Source organism: Dasypus novemcinctus, chromosome 8, assembly GCF_030445035.2.
Source record: "Dasypus novemcinctus isolate mDasNov1 chromosome 8, mDasNov1.1.hap2, whole genome shotgun sequence".
NCBI classification, from domain to species: Eukaryota; Metazoa; Chordata; class Mammalia; order Cingulata; family Dasypodidae; genus Dasypus; species Dasypus novemcinctus.
This window is the reverse complement of record NC_080680.1, coordinates 64,507,252-64,524,748: the sequence shown is the minus strand read 5'-3', so window position 1 is coordinate 64,524,748 and position 17,497 is coordinate 64,507,252. Positions and strand designations below refer to the sequence as shown.

Sequence of the window (17,497 nt, the reverse complement as noted above, 5' to 3'; positions counted from 1 at the left end):
AATATTCAACCTCAATTTGGATCTTGGAAGGAAACGCTCCTAGTGAGGAATGTGGTCACTTCTTGCTGGCCTTCCCACCCACATTCTTAAAACACACACCTCCCTGCTTTGCCAAAAAGGCTTTAAAAAATCCCAAACATAAATTGTCAGGAATGTAAATATTTTTGTTCCTTACCCGAATCTTATTTGGCAGAAGGTCAAAAATTTTCCCAGTAGCTTCACAGAGCAGACCCCAGAGGTGGCAGACAGGGCCAGGCAGTTTCATGGCCTGGCTCAGACCCTGTAAGGCACTTTGGCATAACTCAGGACTTGAAAGTGGAGCAGCTACTTTAAAAACTGCCACAAGTAAATTTTCAACAAAACCATGAATCTGTTCTTCAGAGACATGTTTCATCCACAGAGGAACAGATTCTAGGAGGTATTTCTTGATATTCAGCTAGAAGAAAAACAGAAGAGGTCAGATGTAAACAGGCAAGTCTAGGTTTGCAGTACTCAGAAACTCCGGGTCATTGCGGTGTTTGAGGGTAGACTAAAAGATAAAGGTTTAATGTTATTCCCTTCTCTTTCATTTTCTCATAGCTTCATGGTCCAATGGACTACCAGTGCATCGAATTTTGGCTGCTGCATTTATTTCTGATCCAGGGTGACTCATGTGTATATGATACCTGCCAATCCATCTGTGAACTACTCAGCTTAAACCTTGAATCTTTTCAAAAAGGGAAATAAAATGCTACTTGTGAAAGTATATGACAGTTGCTCTTTAGTTTTAAAAGATCACATTCCCTGGCAAGAAAAGCTCTGAAGATGAAAAGGCTCAATAGTGCTGTAAAGATAGTATTAGCCCCACTAATTTGAAACACACTAGGCCAAGAAAAATGAATTTCAAAATAACTGTATTTCAGTAATCTGCTGCTTTATTTACCAGCAATAAAACAGACAAATCCATTAAAAAAATATCCAATTCTTATAGCTTTGAATCATAAACCATGGCTCAGGTTTCACAGAACCTATTCTGAAATCCCAACATTTGACAATTCCAAAGTATAGACCTTTGGCTAAAGGAAGTTAGGGAGGGTCCCTTGACTGCTGTGTTTCCAAGAATGCAGCTCAGTAGTTAAGAGCTTGGGCTCTAGAACCAGACCACTCAAGTTCAATTCCAGTTGTGCCACTTGCTAGCTGTGGAACCTTAGATAAGTTCCTTAACCTCTCTGTTCCTCTGTTTCCTCATCTCAAAAAATGGGGAAAGTAATAGTTCTAGCCCCCTGGGCCCCCACCATTTGGGTTGTGATGAGGAATAAGTTAGCTAAAACATGTAAAGTGCCAGGTACATAGTAAGCACTTAGTAATTATTAGATACTATTGTTAGGTTGCTGTTAATATCTTGGACCAAGAACCCAGGTTAGCTGGTAGGTTGGAATGGCAGCCACTGGGTATGTGGCGTAACCACCCATGGCCGCCTCCCCTTGAGATCCATTCTGGGACCACATCAGTCTTATACCAGGTTCCTAACAGAGCCTCCATAGTACTTAGAGATCAAGTCCAAAGTTGTCATTCTGGTGTTAAAGCCCAGAAACATGAAAGTTTAGGCAGAAGAAAAGTGGCAAAAAATTAATTTTTATTCCTACATTTTTAAATTTGAAATTTAGGTTTAAGGCTGATAAATAAAATGGTTAAACTCTAGCATTTATTTCTTTCTTTCCAAACTTGATGATTACAAAAATATTTCTTCAAACAACATAATGAGATAAACTCATGATAATACAATATGACACTATTGATCTTACCAGGATCTGATGGGATAGAACTCTAAGTAGAAAATTACTTCAGAAAGTTTTTATTTCATGAGAAGCAATTCGACAGAAGAGAAGAATCATAACAGAAATTAGTCCTTAGGAGGAAACTGTAAGCTTCCGCCTGTGAGAGCTCTGGGCCTGGGGGGACCATGCTCACCAGCCCTGGCTTGAGTGGGTTTTACAAGGTGCCTCTGCCCAAGAGCCTTTTACTGGTCTCCAGTGCCCTGTCCCTGTTACTGACCCTCCTACCTCACTGTCAGAAATCCTTCCAACATGACTCTCAAGCAGTCGAGAATGACTTCCAGATTTGGAGGTTGAGGTGTGGAAGAATTTGCCTTGAATTGAAAGATACTTTCTGCAGTCATCTTATTTATAATTTTAGGATATTCGAAAGAAGATATGGCAGCAGAAAATCTGCATGGTTTTTGCTGGGTTCCTGGGTTTTCTCAGCCTTGACTTTATCCTTGTTGAACTATGCAGTATCATTTGGTATCACTGCAACTAGTAATTTGCCTTTGTATTCTGGGCACCTGTGTCTGCTCTGTTCATACCATTTTATTGCTCCATTCCAAGGGTCCAAATGGCACAAATTCTGAGCCAGTTTTCCATCACAAACAAGACATTGCTTTATATGTGGGGACTACAGTTTTTCACCTCTGTTTCCTACATCTGGAATGTAGCCATATGTGGATTTATTTCTGGTATTTGCTACAAGAGCAGTGTGTTGAAAGCTCATTAGCTGCCCTGCATCCCCCACTGGATGGCAAAGTTGTTTTCTTAGATACCTGAACCTATCTTTTCATCTCCAGAACTCACCAATGAAAACAGAATTGGGATGAGAGCAACAGGGGACATTGAGAGACAACAAAAAACAGACAGTCAGCTGATGGATGATCTCTCAGTGAGGCAACAAAGATAGCAGCATGGAGGAATGATCAGTTGGAATTGTCTTTTCCCTCCTTTACATCAGTGACAAAATATAAACTATCAGGATGGGTGGCAGTCTGAACAACAAGCATCAACTCTTCAACAAGTTGCCCGACTCACGGAGATGGGCGTTCCAGAGTTGATGCTTTGAAATCCCTGAGAGCTTTGAATAATGACCTTGATGTGGCTACCAACATCCTGCTGCAGCACTGACAGTCCTGAGGCACAGACCTCAGGGGCCAGCCAGGTGCTATGCAGGGACAGTGGGCGCAGGCCCCACATCCAAAGCTGCACAGGAGGATCAGGCACTCTTGACAGCTATGATATTCTCCTGGATACAGGGCAGTCCCTACTGCTTCCTTGTCCAAAACTCCAAGATTATTATAGTTACTGTATCAAAAGTGTTAGCTGTTAACATTTTCTATATTTTTTATTGGATATTTTCCTTAATTTGGAGAATGATCACTTATTCCTAATGTTTGTTTTTTTGTTTTTGTTTTTTTTTAAGATTTATTATTTATTTATTTTAATTTCCCCCCCTCCCCTGGTTGTCTGTTCTTGGTGTCTATTTGCTGCGTCTTGTTTCTTTGTCTGCTTCTGTTGTCGTCAGCGGCACGGGAAGTGTGGGCGGCGCCATTCCTGGGCAGGCTGCTCTTTCTTTTCACGCTGGGCGGCTTTCCTCACGGGCGCACTCCTTGCACGTGGGGCTCTCCCCACGCGGGGGACACCCTTGCGTGGCACGGCACTCCTTGCGCGCATCAGCACTGCGCATGGCCAGCTCCACACGGGTCAAGGAGGCCCGGGGTTTGAACCGCGGACCTCCCATATGGTAGACGGACGCCCTAACCACTGGGCCAAAGTCCGTTTCCCATGTTTGTTAAAAATGCATTAAAGTCACAGATTTCTGCAAGGAGTTAAATACCTATATGGATGGGAAATTACTGCTATTCTAGTAGTAGTATTTTTGTTATAATGTACTATTCTATATAATATTTCATCATCATCATAACCTTAAAAGGGAAAGGGCAAAGTTAGTTCAGAAAGTATGTGTCAAACTATTTGTTATGGACTTTTTAAATCACTATTTTTTTTTCAAATTTGTTATTAAACGCCAGTGGCTGCCTAGTACACAGACTTCAAGGAGATGAGCAATTTCTACCTGTTGTAAACAGAATTAACCAGGCATATGTGCTGAGGGAGAACCAGGCAGCTAATTCCTGCTCCACTTAGTTCCAGCCCACTCCCGTGGACTTTCCCCAGCTCCTTCTCCCCACTTCTACTAGAAATAATAATAAAGTATCAGTTCAAGGTTCTGGAAACTCCATGAATCTTCAGTGGGGTTAATTTGACTCAGAATATCCAGAAGAAGCCACTCAAGCTAGAGGATGAAAATGAGACAAAGAGGAAACAAATAGAAGAGGGGGCTCCTAGAGCAATTCAAGTGCCCCGGAGGAGTGTTCAGGGGCTGCCCCAGGTGTGCTGACCCCAAGAGGAGAAAATATCTGAATGCATGGTTTTGCCTTTCGCCCAACTGCACAGCAAAAATGCCCGGCCTTCGTTGCTCACAGCTCCTCTGGACACAGGTTTTCCCTGGCACCTGGGCTCTGATCTGAATCGAAGGGTAAAGTACTGTGGATGGCAGAGTGTGCCAGTCAGGGCAAGAAAGGGAGGAAGGCAAGAGGTGGGCTGAAATGAGCAATAAAAGATCTAAAGCAAGTTAGTTAAAATTTAACGGGAAGTGGACTTGGCGTCTGCCTACCACATGAGAGGTCCGCGGTTCAAACCCCGGGCACCCTTGGCCTGTGTGGAGCTAGCCCATGCGCAGTGCTGATGCGCGCAAGGAGTGCCGTGCCACGCAGGGGTGTCCCCCGCGTAAGGGAGCCCCATGCGCAACGAGTGTGCCCCGTAAGGAGAGCCGCCCAAAGTGAAAGAAAGTGCAGCTTGCCCAAGAATGGCGATGCACACACAGAAAGCTGATGCAACAAAAAGAAACACAGATTCCTGGTGCCGCTGGTAAGGACAGAAGTGGTCACAGAACACACAGCAAATGGACATAGAGAACAGACACCTGGTGGGGGGAGAGAAATTAAAAAAAAAAGATTTAAGGAGATTGTGCAACTATTAAGTTCTGCAAAATGTATCAATATTGATGGAGATTTAGACACATGATACAATAAAGTTTTTAATGTGTTTAAAAAAAGAGGAAATTGTAAAAGGAGGGAGTATGGAAAAGAATCATCTGGAAAATTTTGTCCAAAATTCAGCCTGTGCTTCCTTCCTTAATTTACCATTCAGAAGGTCTGGGTTGGTGCTCAACCAACCCAGTGTTTTGAAAAAGTTCCCAGAGTGGTTCTGATTGCACCTATGTTTAAGGTCCCTTACTCTAGAGGAATAACACATGGATTAACTTCTTTAACTCTATAGACATCTGCTAGCATTCAATTCAGCTAAAAAGAACATGTGATGTTATTAATTCCTCCTGGGAAAAGCATTAAGGCTTCATAAGGGGAACTAGCACAGAAGGAACCATTTCTGACCAAAGAAGAAGAACCAGCTGAGGATTTGGAACTGATTGAGGCATGAGGCTTTTTAGAATTCATGAGTCAAGAAGGGGCACCATTAGCAACAGCTCTATATGAACCATTGACTAAGAGAATGGGCATAAAAAATTCTTGGAAATAAAAGTATGATACTAGAAGGCAGCAAGTCTAAAGGAACTGGCCTTAAAAATACAATCTGGGAAGTGGATTTGGCTCAATGGGTATAGCGTTCGCCTACCACATGGAAGATCCAAGGTTCAAACCCAGGGCCTCCTGACCTGTGTGGAGCTGGCCCACGCGTGGTGCTGATGTGCGCAAGAAGTGCCATGCCATGCCATGCAGGGGTTTCCCTCATGTAGGGGAGCCCCACACGCAAGAAGTGTGCCCCGCACTGAGCCGCCCTGAGCGAAAAAAGTGCAGCCTGCCCAACAGTGGTCCAAACACAAAGAGAGCTGATGCAGAAAGATGATGCAACAAAAAGAGACAGATTCTGGGTGCCACTGACAAGAATACAAGCGGACACAGAAGAACACACAGCAAATGGACACAGAGAACTGACAGAGAGCAGGGGGTGGGGTGCGGGGAAGGGGAGAAAAATAAATAAATAAATAAATAAATAAATAAATAAATAAATAAATAGTGAAGGCCATCTTGCTGACCTTTAAAAAAAAAATACAATCTGACAAAGAATTACAGAAAATTTCCACAAAAAAGGTCAATATAGTTGCATGAGTTTTCTAACGAGATCATTTAAAAAGAATATGCCATCTAAGATTATTTTTCAAATGAGAAGGTATATAAATTATAAACATTAATTTGAAAACGTAACAAATATAAAGGTCCATAATTAAGGATAAATGCAAAAGAGTAGCACAGACTTAAAAGAGAATATGCAAGGATAAGTAAAACCTAGAAAATTTCCTGAGAGCAACAACGTAGGCTGTTGGGCACATGACAGGTTCAGGAAGAAGTTAATAGAATAGTCCTTAAGACATGAGCTTTGGAGTTAGACAGATCTAGCTCTCCCACGTAATGGCTATGAAAACTTGATTTAACTTCCATTTGCCTCAGTTTATCACCTGTAAAATAGAAATATTAAAATCTATCTCCCAAAAGTGAAATAAGTCAGACATAAAAGACTTATTACATAATTCTAAAGAATTTCTAAAGAGATTAATATGAAACTTAAATTTATATGAAATTTCTTTAGAAAAGGCACAGTTATAGATAGAAAGCAAATCAGTGGTGGCCTGCTTGTTGGGTATGATGTTGGGAGTGAGGACTGACTACAAATAGACACAGTGGAACTTTCTGAGGTAACAGAAATGTTCTTGGTGATGGCTAAAAATCTCTATATATGTACAACATAAATCAATAAAGCTATAAAAAAATCTACCTTTCAGAGCTATAGAGAGATTAAAGCTGATGACTAAGTACTCACTGAGTTCTCAGTAAGTGGCAGCCATATGGGAGGTGCTTGGAGCTGATAAGTGGTATAGCGTTAAGAGCTGAGAGAAAGGATACACACCTTAAAAATAGCTACCTTCAATTAAAGAGATTATGGAGATGTAGGAAAGGTAAATCAAACACTGCAGAGGAGGAACTGAAGAAAAGACACTGAAGAAATAGTAAGAGGGCTTTGAACCATTTCTATGAACAGAAGAATGACAGGGCAGATTACAGAGAGAAATGAAAGATGTGATCATTTAACTGATAATGAGTTGGCAAATCTTTTAGGAATCATGGAAATTTTTTTCCCCTAGCTTCACTGAAATGCACTAAAAATTATACAGCTGTACAAATTTCACATTTTAAACAATTCTGCCCCACTCTTCCTATCTCCCCTTAGCCTATATCCTGGAAGGTGCCTGCCTCCTATTACATGTCTATTACAAACACAAGGCTCAATCCCCTCTTCCTCCACACTTTGCTAAAGCTAAACTGACTAGCAGAGTTGTTCTACTCTCTCCACTTGTACCCGTGGTGCTCTGACTTGATGCCTACTCAAAAGCTATCAATTAAGGCTCAGCTTAATTGCGGCCTCCCCTGTGAAACAGAGGGATCACACATGGATAAGCCTAGTGTATGTGGATTTGCCTCTAATTCTAAAGACTAAGATCACCATATAATCAAATAACCTTAGATTCAAATAGCTTCACAACATTCTGGCTGTACGATCTTGTGAAAAGAACTTTACAATCTCTGATCCTTAGTTTCCTTTTTTTTGGTACAGTTCATAAACTCCTTCTGTAAGGTTGTTGTGAGCTTCTGATGAAATAATAGCCATCAAGGTCTAGCAGTGTGGCTTCCTTAGAGTAAGAGATTAATAAATGGTAGCTGACAACAAAGGGCTATATCCAGAGGGGGTCCAATAAGTACTTCTTGATTAATTTTGATTGATTATAAAAGGAACCACATAATTCCAAGGCACAGGAATTCTGACATGCTGTCCAAGCTTTCCAGTATGCTGTGAAATCTGAAAGCATGAATGGTGATGACGATGGCAGGATACTGAAACACATAATTTTCCAATCTGCTGCCCAGCTATTGTCAAGCTCTGAATTTTTGTAAAATCCTACTTGTCTGCTCTTGATTTTACGAACACACACCCAAATGAGTGTCATTCTCTCCAGAGAGAACCATATCCTGTTGCCCAGCACCCTTAATTACTACATACACTCAGACCATGGATTAGTGGTGGTGTCACCCATAAGCCCAACAGTGTGGCTGCATTCTGTGAAGACTGTGCCTGGGTCACCATAATTTCAAGGCACAGCTGCTGAATATCTCCACCTGAAAGAGAAGAAAGGAAAATAACCTCTGAAATATGGCTGCTTCTCTGTCTCATTTTCAGCTTCAGTATCTCAAATCAAAGTACCTGCTTTGTGTGACTTCTGCGGTACGAGAGAACCTCAGTAAACCAAATCAAATTTCATATAACATTTTAAATTTTGAGGCAAAAAATGTGTCCACTGGGGTCAGAGTTCCAAGTTACCTTGGAATTGGCAAGGGCCTTGTACTAATTAGGGAAATTTCTTTTGCGATATGGAGAGAGAACACTCAAACACTATAAAATTTTTGAGAAAATTCTAGTTTAAAAATCTTGTCCCTGTTTTTCCCTCCTCTCCACCTCATATCCAGCAACAGAGAAATCTATCTAGGATTGGAACGGCTTAAAGATATAGCCACATCTCTAGTGGTCAAATCTTTTTATCAGTCTGATTCCCAAAAGCAGAGTAATTTTTCCAATCAGTCCTTTTATTCTTTTTTCTAAAGATTTTCCTAAAAACAAACATTTTAAGTACAGCACACAAAAGCAGGGAAGAGGCAGAAGAACATATTTTTCAAATGAAATCTGTGGAAACCCAGTATGGTGACATCATGCCTTACACAAGGATTAGATTCAAATGGAAAAATTTAAGTGAAAAACTGCATATTGTCAAAATTATCCTTTATTATCCCTTAAAGTGCATATAAATTATAATATACAAGTCTCCTGTATATCAAAGGTAAGTAAGCCCTCTACTGTAAATAGTGGAACACTTACGGTATACCCACACATATACAGCAATGTTTAAATTATTCTCTGTTGCCACCTTAAATTACATTTGTATGTGTTAATTTCATTTGTTATAAAAGAGGTTGTTGGGGATGAACTGGATGTGTGGGGGTATGCATTCCTTTTGCCACTAGTGAGATAGTGTCTTTGGTAGACAGAATAATGACCCTCAAAGATGCCCACAACCTAACCCTGGAGGCTGTCAATATGTTACCTTACATGGCAAAAGGAACTTTGATAGGGAGTCTATTTATCCCATGATTCCTTAAGAGTGGAAAACTTTTCCCAGCTGCTCAGAACTGGTGAGATGGCAGCATGAGAAGGCCCCAGTCCGCTGTTGCTGGCTCTGAAGATGGAGGAAGGGGGTCACAGGCTAAGGAATGTGGGCAGCCTCAAGCAGCTGGAAAAGAGGAGGAAATGGAGTCTGTCCTGGAACCTCGAGAAAGAAACGCAGCTCTGCTGAAACCTTGATCTTGCCCATGAGACCATGTTGGACTCCTGATAAAAAAAAAAAAAAGGGTGTTTTTAAGCTGCTAAATGTGTGGTAGGTAGTCTGTTCCAGTAGCAACAGATTTTGGCACCAGGAGTAGGGTGCTGCTATAACAAATGGGCAGTGGGTAGAGGCTGGGAAAATTTTGAACATGATAGAAAAAGGCTAGAATGCCTTAACAGACTGTTAGTAGAAATAGGGATATCAAGGATTCTGCCGGTAAAAGCTCAGAAGGAAGGAAGAGACATGGGAGATAAAACTTAAATCATACCTTAGAGAATACTTAAATCATGAACAGAATGTTAGTAGAAATATGGATATTAAAGTCACTGCCAAGGAAGGCTCATAAAGAAATGAGGAATATGTTATTAGAAACTGAAGAAAAAGGGATCCTTGCCATACAGTGGCACAAAGCTTAGTGGAGTTGTATTCTATAATTGTGTAAAAAAGCAGAATTTGTAAACAATGAACTTGAATATTTATCTGAGGGGATATCTGTGCAAAGTATTGAAGGTGCAGCCTGGTTTCTTCTTGCTGCTCACCTCTTGTAAAATACAAGAGGAGAGGGATAAATTGAGAGATGAACTGTTAAATAAATGGAACCAAAACTTGATGATATTGGAAATTTTTAGTTTATTAAGCTTGCAAAAGATGTTAAAAAGTAAGTGATTCACTGTCAGAAAAACATGTTCTGGAGAAGAAGTAAAGGGTGTGGCTGGACAAACTTTTGCTAACACTTCAGAAAGATCAAAAGGCCAGAGTGTTCAGATACACAAAAGGCTTGTGGGAGAGATTAAGCATGTGACTCATATATCCCTTCAGCCATCTTAGCAGAAGCCAAAAATAAAGATGGGATTATCTAGGAAAGACCTGTGAGGAGTCTCTTATCTAATGGAGCTCCATAAATTCTTGAGAACTTTATGACTGCAGAAACATTGCCAACTTGGTCTAAGAGGACACAGGGAGAACATTATGAAAGAAGGTTGTCAAACTCCCAAAATTGTATAGGTAGGAAACAAGGTGATAAAATTACTCAGCTGCAAACATGTGCTATCTTTCATGAAAAAGGAAGGAGACACAGAGAGAAGCCATAAGCCTAGAGACGGGCACCCTAAACTGGGGCATGTGGCTCAGCATGTGGTTCCCACAGTCCAATGTGCCTGTTCACCTTGCCACTTCTTTCTTTCCCTACCCTTCTCTATTGGCTGCTGTTTTAAAGTTTGCCCTTCTCCAAATTTGAAATTTATTACAGATCTAAAGCTCTTTCAGTTTTATACTGATTAAATCAGTACTGCAGTACTTGATTAACAACAACAATAAAAAACCGTATTGGAGTTTGCCTGGCTGGATTTCTTTTTTTTTTTTTTTTTTAAGGTAATGGGACTGGGGAGTGAACCTGGGACCTCGCATGTGGGAAGTGAGATGGGCGCTCAACTGCTTGAGCCACATCCACTCCCCTGGCTGGATTTTGAAACTTCTTTGTGGGGCAGTTTTCATTTTGTTTTCCTTCTGTTTCCCCATAAATGGTATCTTATGCTTGCCCCACTATTGTATTTTGGAAGGAGATCAGTTGTTTTCTAGTTTCACAGGTCTACAGATAGAGAGGAATTTTGCCCCTGGATGGATAATGCCCAGAGCCTCACCCATACCTAATTTCAATGACTCAGATGATAGAATTTGGGACTTCGAAGATGACAAGATTTAAAAAAGATTTTAAACTTTGGATTGATGCTATAATTAGACTTTTGAAAATCTTGGGATGGGGTGAATATATTTTGTATATGGGGTAGATGTGAATCCATGAGGCAGACTCTGGTAGGCAGAATAAAGACCCCTGAAAGATGTCCATGCTCTAATCCCTGAAATCTGAGGATATGCTACTTCACATGGCAACAGGAAATTTGCAGATGTGGTTAAGGTTAAGAACTTTCAGATGGGGAGATTACCCTGATCTATTTATTACATGACTCTTAAAAGTGGGAAACCTTCCTTAGCTGCAGAGAGCCTGAAAGACGGCAATATAAGAAGGTCTTTGGTTGTTGTTGCTGGCTTTGAAGGTGGAGAAAGGGGGCTGTGAGCCAAAGAATAAGCCAAGATGGTAACCTCTAGAAGTTGGAAAAGGTAAAGAAAAGGATTCTTCCCTAGAGCTCTGGAAAAAAATGCAATTTTGAAAACTCTTCAATCTAAACCTAGTGAGACCCATGTCAGATTTCCAGCCCACAGCTTTATAAGATAATTTGTGTTGTTTCAAGTCAATAAATTTGTGATAATTTGTTAAAGCAGTAATAGAAAACTATACAATATTCCATATAATACTTCCTTGAAACCCAGGACTCCTAGAAATGCAATTTGATAACCACCAAACCAGGTCTCTGGGAACTGCATGTCACACCCCAACAATATACACAACTCAGCTGAATGTTGTTTTAAATGAGTACATCTGGCCTGAGTCTTTAGACCTCCTCTTTCTAATCCTAGACTATTTATAAAATGACTTAGTGAAACTAACCCAGCTGTTCCATCCAAAAAGACAAAACTCAGGATCCCAGAGGTCTATGCAATCACTATTGATTACAATGTGATCCAGAATCTATTTTTCTTTTCAGGTCAGATCCTAAAATCAGAGTCCAAAGATTTACAAACACTTGAAATTTTTGATATTTACCAAAATTTAGTCTCATAAGTGGAGAAAGGAGTGCAGCCCAGTTCACAGGAGGATACTGGTAGCTTTCCCCAACAGCTGCTATGGGTTTCATCACTACCTTGAGAAGTGAAGAAGGCACAGATTCAGGACCTGCAACAGAAAGAAAGAAAAACAATAAAACACCTCTATAGAATAATGACAGTGACAAATGCCAACCTTCCTCTCTTTCTCTGAGTTTCAAAAGATTTCCTATCATGGGAAGTGGATGTGGCTCAACTGATTGAGCATCTGCCTACCATATAGGAGGTCCAGGGTTCGGTACCCAGGGCCTCCTGGCCCATGTGGTAAGCTGCCCATGTGTAGTGCTGCCACACACAAGGAGTGACGTGCCACGCAGGGGTGCCCCCTGCGTAGGGGTGCTCCACACACAGGAGTGCGCTCCGCAAAGAGAACCACCCCGCGTGGTAGTGCATACACAGAGAGCTGACACAGTAAGATGGCTCAACAAAAAGAAACACAGATTCCTGGTGCCCCCTGACAAGAATGCAAGCGGACACAGAAGAACAGACAGCAGACAATGGGGGGGGGAGGGTGAAGGGGAGAGAAATAAATAAAAATAAATCTTAAAGAAAAAAAAGATTTCATATCACATCTTCAATTGTGGCCAACCCTCTCCTGTGCTCTTAATTCCAACCCTGTTTGCTGTAAAATGTTGCCACCTTGAGTCTTCTCTTTGTTGTCTCTAGTCTTTCCCTCCTTTGTTTTTTTTAAAGATTTATTTATTTATTTCCCCTCCCCCCCTCCACCGCGATTGTCTGTTCTCTGTGTCTGTTTGCTGCGTCTTCTTCGTCTGCTTCTGTTGTTGTCAGCGGCACGGGAATCTGTGTTTCTTTTCATTGTGTCATCTTGTTGTGTCAGCTCTCAGTGTTTGTGGCGCCATTCCTGGGCAGGCTGCACTTTCTTTGGCGCTGGGTGGCTCTCCTTACAGGGCGCACTCCTTGTGCGTGGGGCTCCCCTACACGGGGAACACCCCTGCGTGGCACGGCACTCCTTGTGCACATCAGCACTGCGCATGGGCCAGCTCCACATGGGTCAAGGAGGACCCGGGTTTGAACCGCGGACCTCCAATGTGGTAGACGGATGCCCTAATCATCGGGCCAAATCCGCCGCCTAGTTTTTCCCTCTTTTTTTTTTTTCCTTTTTTTTTTTTTTTATTTATTATTATTATTTTTAATTACATTAAAAAAAATATATGAGGTCCCATTCAACCCCACCGCCCCCGCCCCCCACTCCCCCCACAGCAACACTCTCTCCCATCATCGTGATACATCCATTGCACCTGGTAAGTTCATCTCTGAGCAGCACTGCACCCCATAGTCAATGGTCCACATCATAGCCCAGACTCTCTCACGTTCCATCCAGTGGGCCCTGGGGGGATCTACAGTGTCCCGTAATTGTCCGTGAAGCACTATCCAGGACAACTCCACGTCCCGAAAACGCCTCCACATCTCATCTCTTCCTCCCGTTCCCCACACCCAGCAGCCCCCATGGCTACCGTTCCCACACCCATTCCACATTTTCTCTGTGGACATTGGATTGGTTGTGTCCATTGCACACCTATGTCAAGTGAGGGCTTAGATTGCACATGGGTACTGGATGCACTCTTCCCGCTTCTAGTTGTAGACACTCTAGGCTCCATGTTGTGGTGGTTGACCTTCTTCAACTCCATGTTAGCTGAGTGGAGTAAGTCCAATAAGTCAAAGTGTAGGAGCTGAAGTCTGTTGAGGCTCTGGGCTTGGGAGTCATATTATCAGTCCAGAGATTCAAATCCCCTACATATATCTTAAACCCAGCACCAACTACAATTCCAATAAAGTAGCATGCAAGTCTTGTGAAAAGAGATCCCCTCTGAGTTCATTTCCATCACGCAGAAACACCAGCTCCAAAGAAGGGCCATCTGTCATGGCAGTGAACCCCTTCTGCCATGACCATAGAACCCGTGGGTCTCTTTATCCCTCAAAAGAACCAATACCTGGGGTTGTATCTACCTTATCTGTCTCTTAGACTCTGTTCAGTTGTACATAGGGGTATTCCTTCTGACAACCTCCAGACTCTTTTTTAGAGACTCACAGCCTTATAATCTCATTTCTCCTTTCCATTTCCCCCTTACATTAGGTCAAACCGCTTCCCGAAGTCATGTTATTATATGTAGACAGGTATATTCTGCTGTTCCGCATTGAATCTTTAATTCAAGGTCATTTTCTAGTTGCTTCTTCAGCTGGTATGTGGTAGTGATCCCTCGGTGCCAGGGAGGCTCATCCCCGGGTGTTGTGTCCCACGCTGGGGGGAATGCATCACATCTACACGCTGAGTTTGGCTGTGAGAGTGGCCACATTTGAGTAACATGAAGGCTGTCAGGAGGAAACCCCCAGGCACAATGCTACTCTAGGCCTTGTTCTTATTGCAGGTGCATAGGCTCAAAAGTGTAGCCATTAGTATCAAGAGCCCACTGTTGGGCCCTCCTTCCTTCCTGGTTCTTGCCGTTGCACCTGGAGGATTGCCGCTGCTCTCCCAGGGCCCACAACAGTGACCCCCCGGCCAGGAGCCCAGTACCCCCCCAGCTGTTGTTTTTAATTGTTTCCACTATGAGTATATATAGACATTACCATATACCCTGGGCATATGCCCTGTATAACTCCCTGTCAACCATATATAGCCTGTCAATAACATCCCATATCAGTATTCCTCCGCTGCCATTGTTGAACCACTCTGTGATCCAAAACTTCCCGTAAAGTGAATCCCAACATAATGCCAGCTTCAGAAGAGTCTTAGATCACCAAAATTCATATATACAATATACAGTATTTCCCCAGATCCACCATAAAACCTTTTCCCTTCCACAGCAATAATCTTTTAACTTATTCATATCATATTTCCTGAAACTGATGTACAGATTCCGAAACTATAGTTTTCAAACAAGGTAACATTTGTGCTTACTATGTGGTCCATACTTTAGGTTGTACAGTTTTCTAAATTTTTTAGTTATCCTATGTTTTGTCTTATGGTTTTCATTATTAGTCTGTCGTCCCCTATATGTTTTTGGTGTAATATTAGCTGTTTTATATTCATCCTCGTGTACTCTCACATAACTCCTCTTTTGCCCCCTTATTTACCTTTGTTCCATCCATTGCACGTCCATTTTCCCCTCCCCTTAGGGCCCACAACGCCTGCCAATCTAATGCCCTGGGAGCCGTCCTTTCTCACGAGAGATACAGTTCTCTCTATTCGATGGCATTAGTCTTCCCCAGGATATGGGTCCACCCCACCCAATGGTAGAACCCACCTTGGCAAAATGAGCCTTCAGCTATTCCCTCCGGAGTCCGTCCCGCATCAGACCATACCCCCTGAGCGTCCTAACCAGGTAACCCTCCTACTTATACTTTGATACGTTTTACTCAACATTTAGTTCTCAATGAACTTCTGGCACTCTCCCATGTTTGTATGTTGCCCCTCCCTCCCACTTATTTCTTGGACCATGTTACCCCTCTTCCCATCCCCAGCCCCCCTCAAACCCAGAAAACCCCACCCGAAGGTAACCCCTTGCCCCCATTTTGTCCCTTCTTTGTGCTCATACTTACCCCCAGCTCATCACAGATTCCACCCCTACAGACATTAACTCACATCCTTCCTCCACCCCCCGATTTCCAGTAAGCCACTTTTCCAGACTCTAGCTCTCTGAGGCAGTTAACTTATTTCATATCATTGAGGTCATATAGTATTTGTCCTTCAATGCCTGGGTTGCTTCACTCAACATAAGATTCTCAAGGTTCATCCATGTTATCACGTGCGATTGTAGTGTATTGGTTCTTACAGCTGAGTAGTATTCCATTGTGTGTATATACCACATTTTATTGATCCACTCATCTGTTGATGGACTTTTGGATTGATTCCAACTTTTGGCGATGGTGAACAATGCTGCTATGAACATTGGTGTACACATATCGGTTTGTGTTCTTGTTTTCAGATCTGATGGGTATATACCCAGCAGTGGTATTGCTGGGTCATATGGCAAATCTATGGATAATTTTTTGAGAAACTGCCAAACTGTCCTCCAGAATGGTTGGATCCTTCTGCATTCCCACCAGCAATGGATGAGTGTTCCCCTTTCTTCACATCCTCTCCAGCATTTGTATTCTACTGTTTTTTTCATGGCTGCCAATCTTATGGGAGTAAGATGGTATCTCATTGTAGTTTTGATTTGCATTTCCCTGATAGCTAGGGATTTGGAGCATTTTTTCACGTGCTTTTTAGCCATTTGTATTTCTTCTTTGGAGAAGTGTCTGTTTAAATCTTTTTCCCATTTTTTAAATGGGTTGTTTATCTTTTTGTTTTCGAGATCTATGAGTTCTTTATATATGCAAGTTATAAGTCTCTTATCAGATATATGGTTGCCAAATATTTTCTCCCATTGTGTGGGTTCCCTTTTTACTTTCTTGACAAACTCCTTTGAGGTGCAGAAGGCTTTAATTTTGAGGTAGTCCCATTTATCTATTTGTTCTTTTGCTGCTCGTGCTTTTGGTGTGATATTCATGAAGCCATTTCCTATTACAAGGTCCTGTAGATGTTTCCCTACACTGCTTTCTAAGGTCTTTATGGTCTTGGCTCTAATATTTAGGTCTTTGATCCATCTTGAGTTGATCTTTGTATAAGGTGTGAGATGGTAATCCTCTTTAATTCTTCTACATATAGCTATCCAGTTCTCCAGGCACCATTTGTTGAATAGGCCATTCTCTCCCAGTTGTGAGGGTTTGGTGGCTTTATCGAATATTATATGGCTATATACATGAGGTTCTATATCTGAAATTTCAATTCGATTCCATTGGTCTGTGTGTCTCTCCTTATGCCAGTACCATGCTGTTTTCACTACTGTAGCTTTGTAGTATGTTTTGAAGTCAGGAAGTGTGATTCCTCCTATTTCGTTTTTCTTTTTCAATATGTCTTTGGCTATTCGGGGCCTCTTTTTATTCCAAATAAATTTCATAGTTAGTTTTTCTAGTTCCTTAAAGAAGGCTGTGTTGATTTTTATTGGGATTGCATTGAATGTGTAGATCAGTTTTGGTAGGATAGACATCTTAATAATATTCAGTCTTCCTATCCATGAACAGGGAATATTCTTCCATTTATTTAGGTCTTCTTTGATTTCCTTGAACAATCTTGTATAGTTCTCGATGTATAAGTTTTTTACCTCTTTAGTTAAATTTATTCCTAAGTATTTGATTTTTTTATTTACTATTGTGAATGGTATTTGTTTCTTGATTTCCTCCTGATCTTGCTCATTATTGGTGTATAGAAATGCTACTGATTTTTGCGCATTGATCTTATAACCTGCGACTTTGCTAAACTCATTTATGAGTTCTAGGAGCTTTGTTGTAGATCTCTCAGGGTTTTCTATATATAGGATCATGTCATCTGCAAATAATGAAATTTTGACTTCTTCCCTTCCAATTTGAATGCCTTTTATATCTGGTTCTTGTCTCAGTGCTC

At 41.6% G+C, this 17,497-nt stretch overlaps 2 protein-coding genes and 1 pseudogene across 9 annotated transcripts in view; 2 read left to right on the top strand and 1 right to left on the bottom strand.

Annotated features, from left to right (window-relative positions):
* HACD4 (3-hydroxyacyl-CoA dehydratase 4) overlaps nt 1-724 on the top strand; it is a 44,655-nt gene extending 43,931 nt beyond the window's left edge. The window contains exon 7 of the mRNA XM_058301933.2: nt 580-724. Within this exon, the coding sequence (XP_058157916.1) occupies nt 580-647 (68 nt within the window). The 3' untranslated portion in view covers nt 648-724. The remainder of the gene's footprint in view (nt 1-579) is intronic.
* The window catches only part of FOCAD (focadhesin), a 380,810-nt gene that overhangs the window by 14,839 nt on the left and 348,474 nt on the right, over nt 1-17,497 (bottom strand). For 6 of the 8 annotated variants that reach the window (XM_058301924.1, XM_058301923.2, XM_071216761.1 and 3 more), the window contains 3 exons: nt 11,975-12,103; nt 7,938-8,053; nt 176-436 (listed from right to left, as the gene is read on the bottom strand). In XM_058301924.1, the coding sequence (XP_058157907.1) occupies nt 176-436; nt 7,938-8,053; nt 11,975-12,103 (506 nt within the window). Of the gene's footprint in view, nt 1-175; nt 437-7,937; nt 8,054-8,497; nt 9,318-11,974; nt 12,104-17,497 lie in introns of those variants that run through there. The other 2 variants (XM_058301931.2, XM_071216764.1) reach the window with 1 other exon arrangement.
* LOC101412670 (ubiquitin-associated domain-containing protein 2 pseudogene) lies at nt 1,943-3,019 on the top strand (annotated as a pseudogene).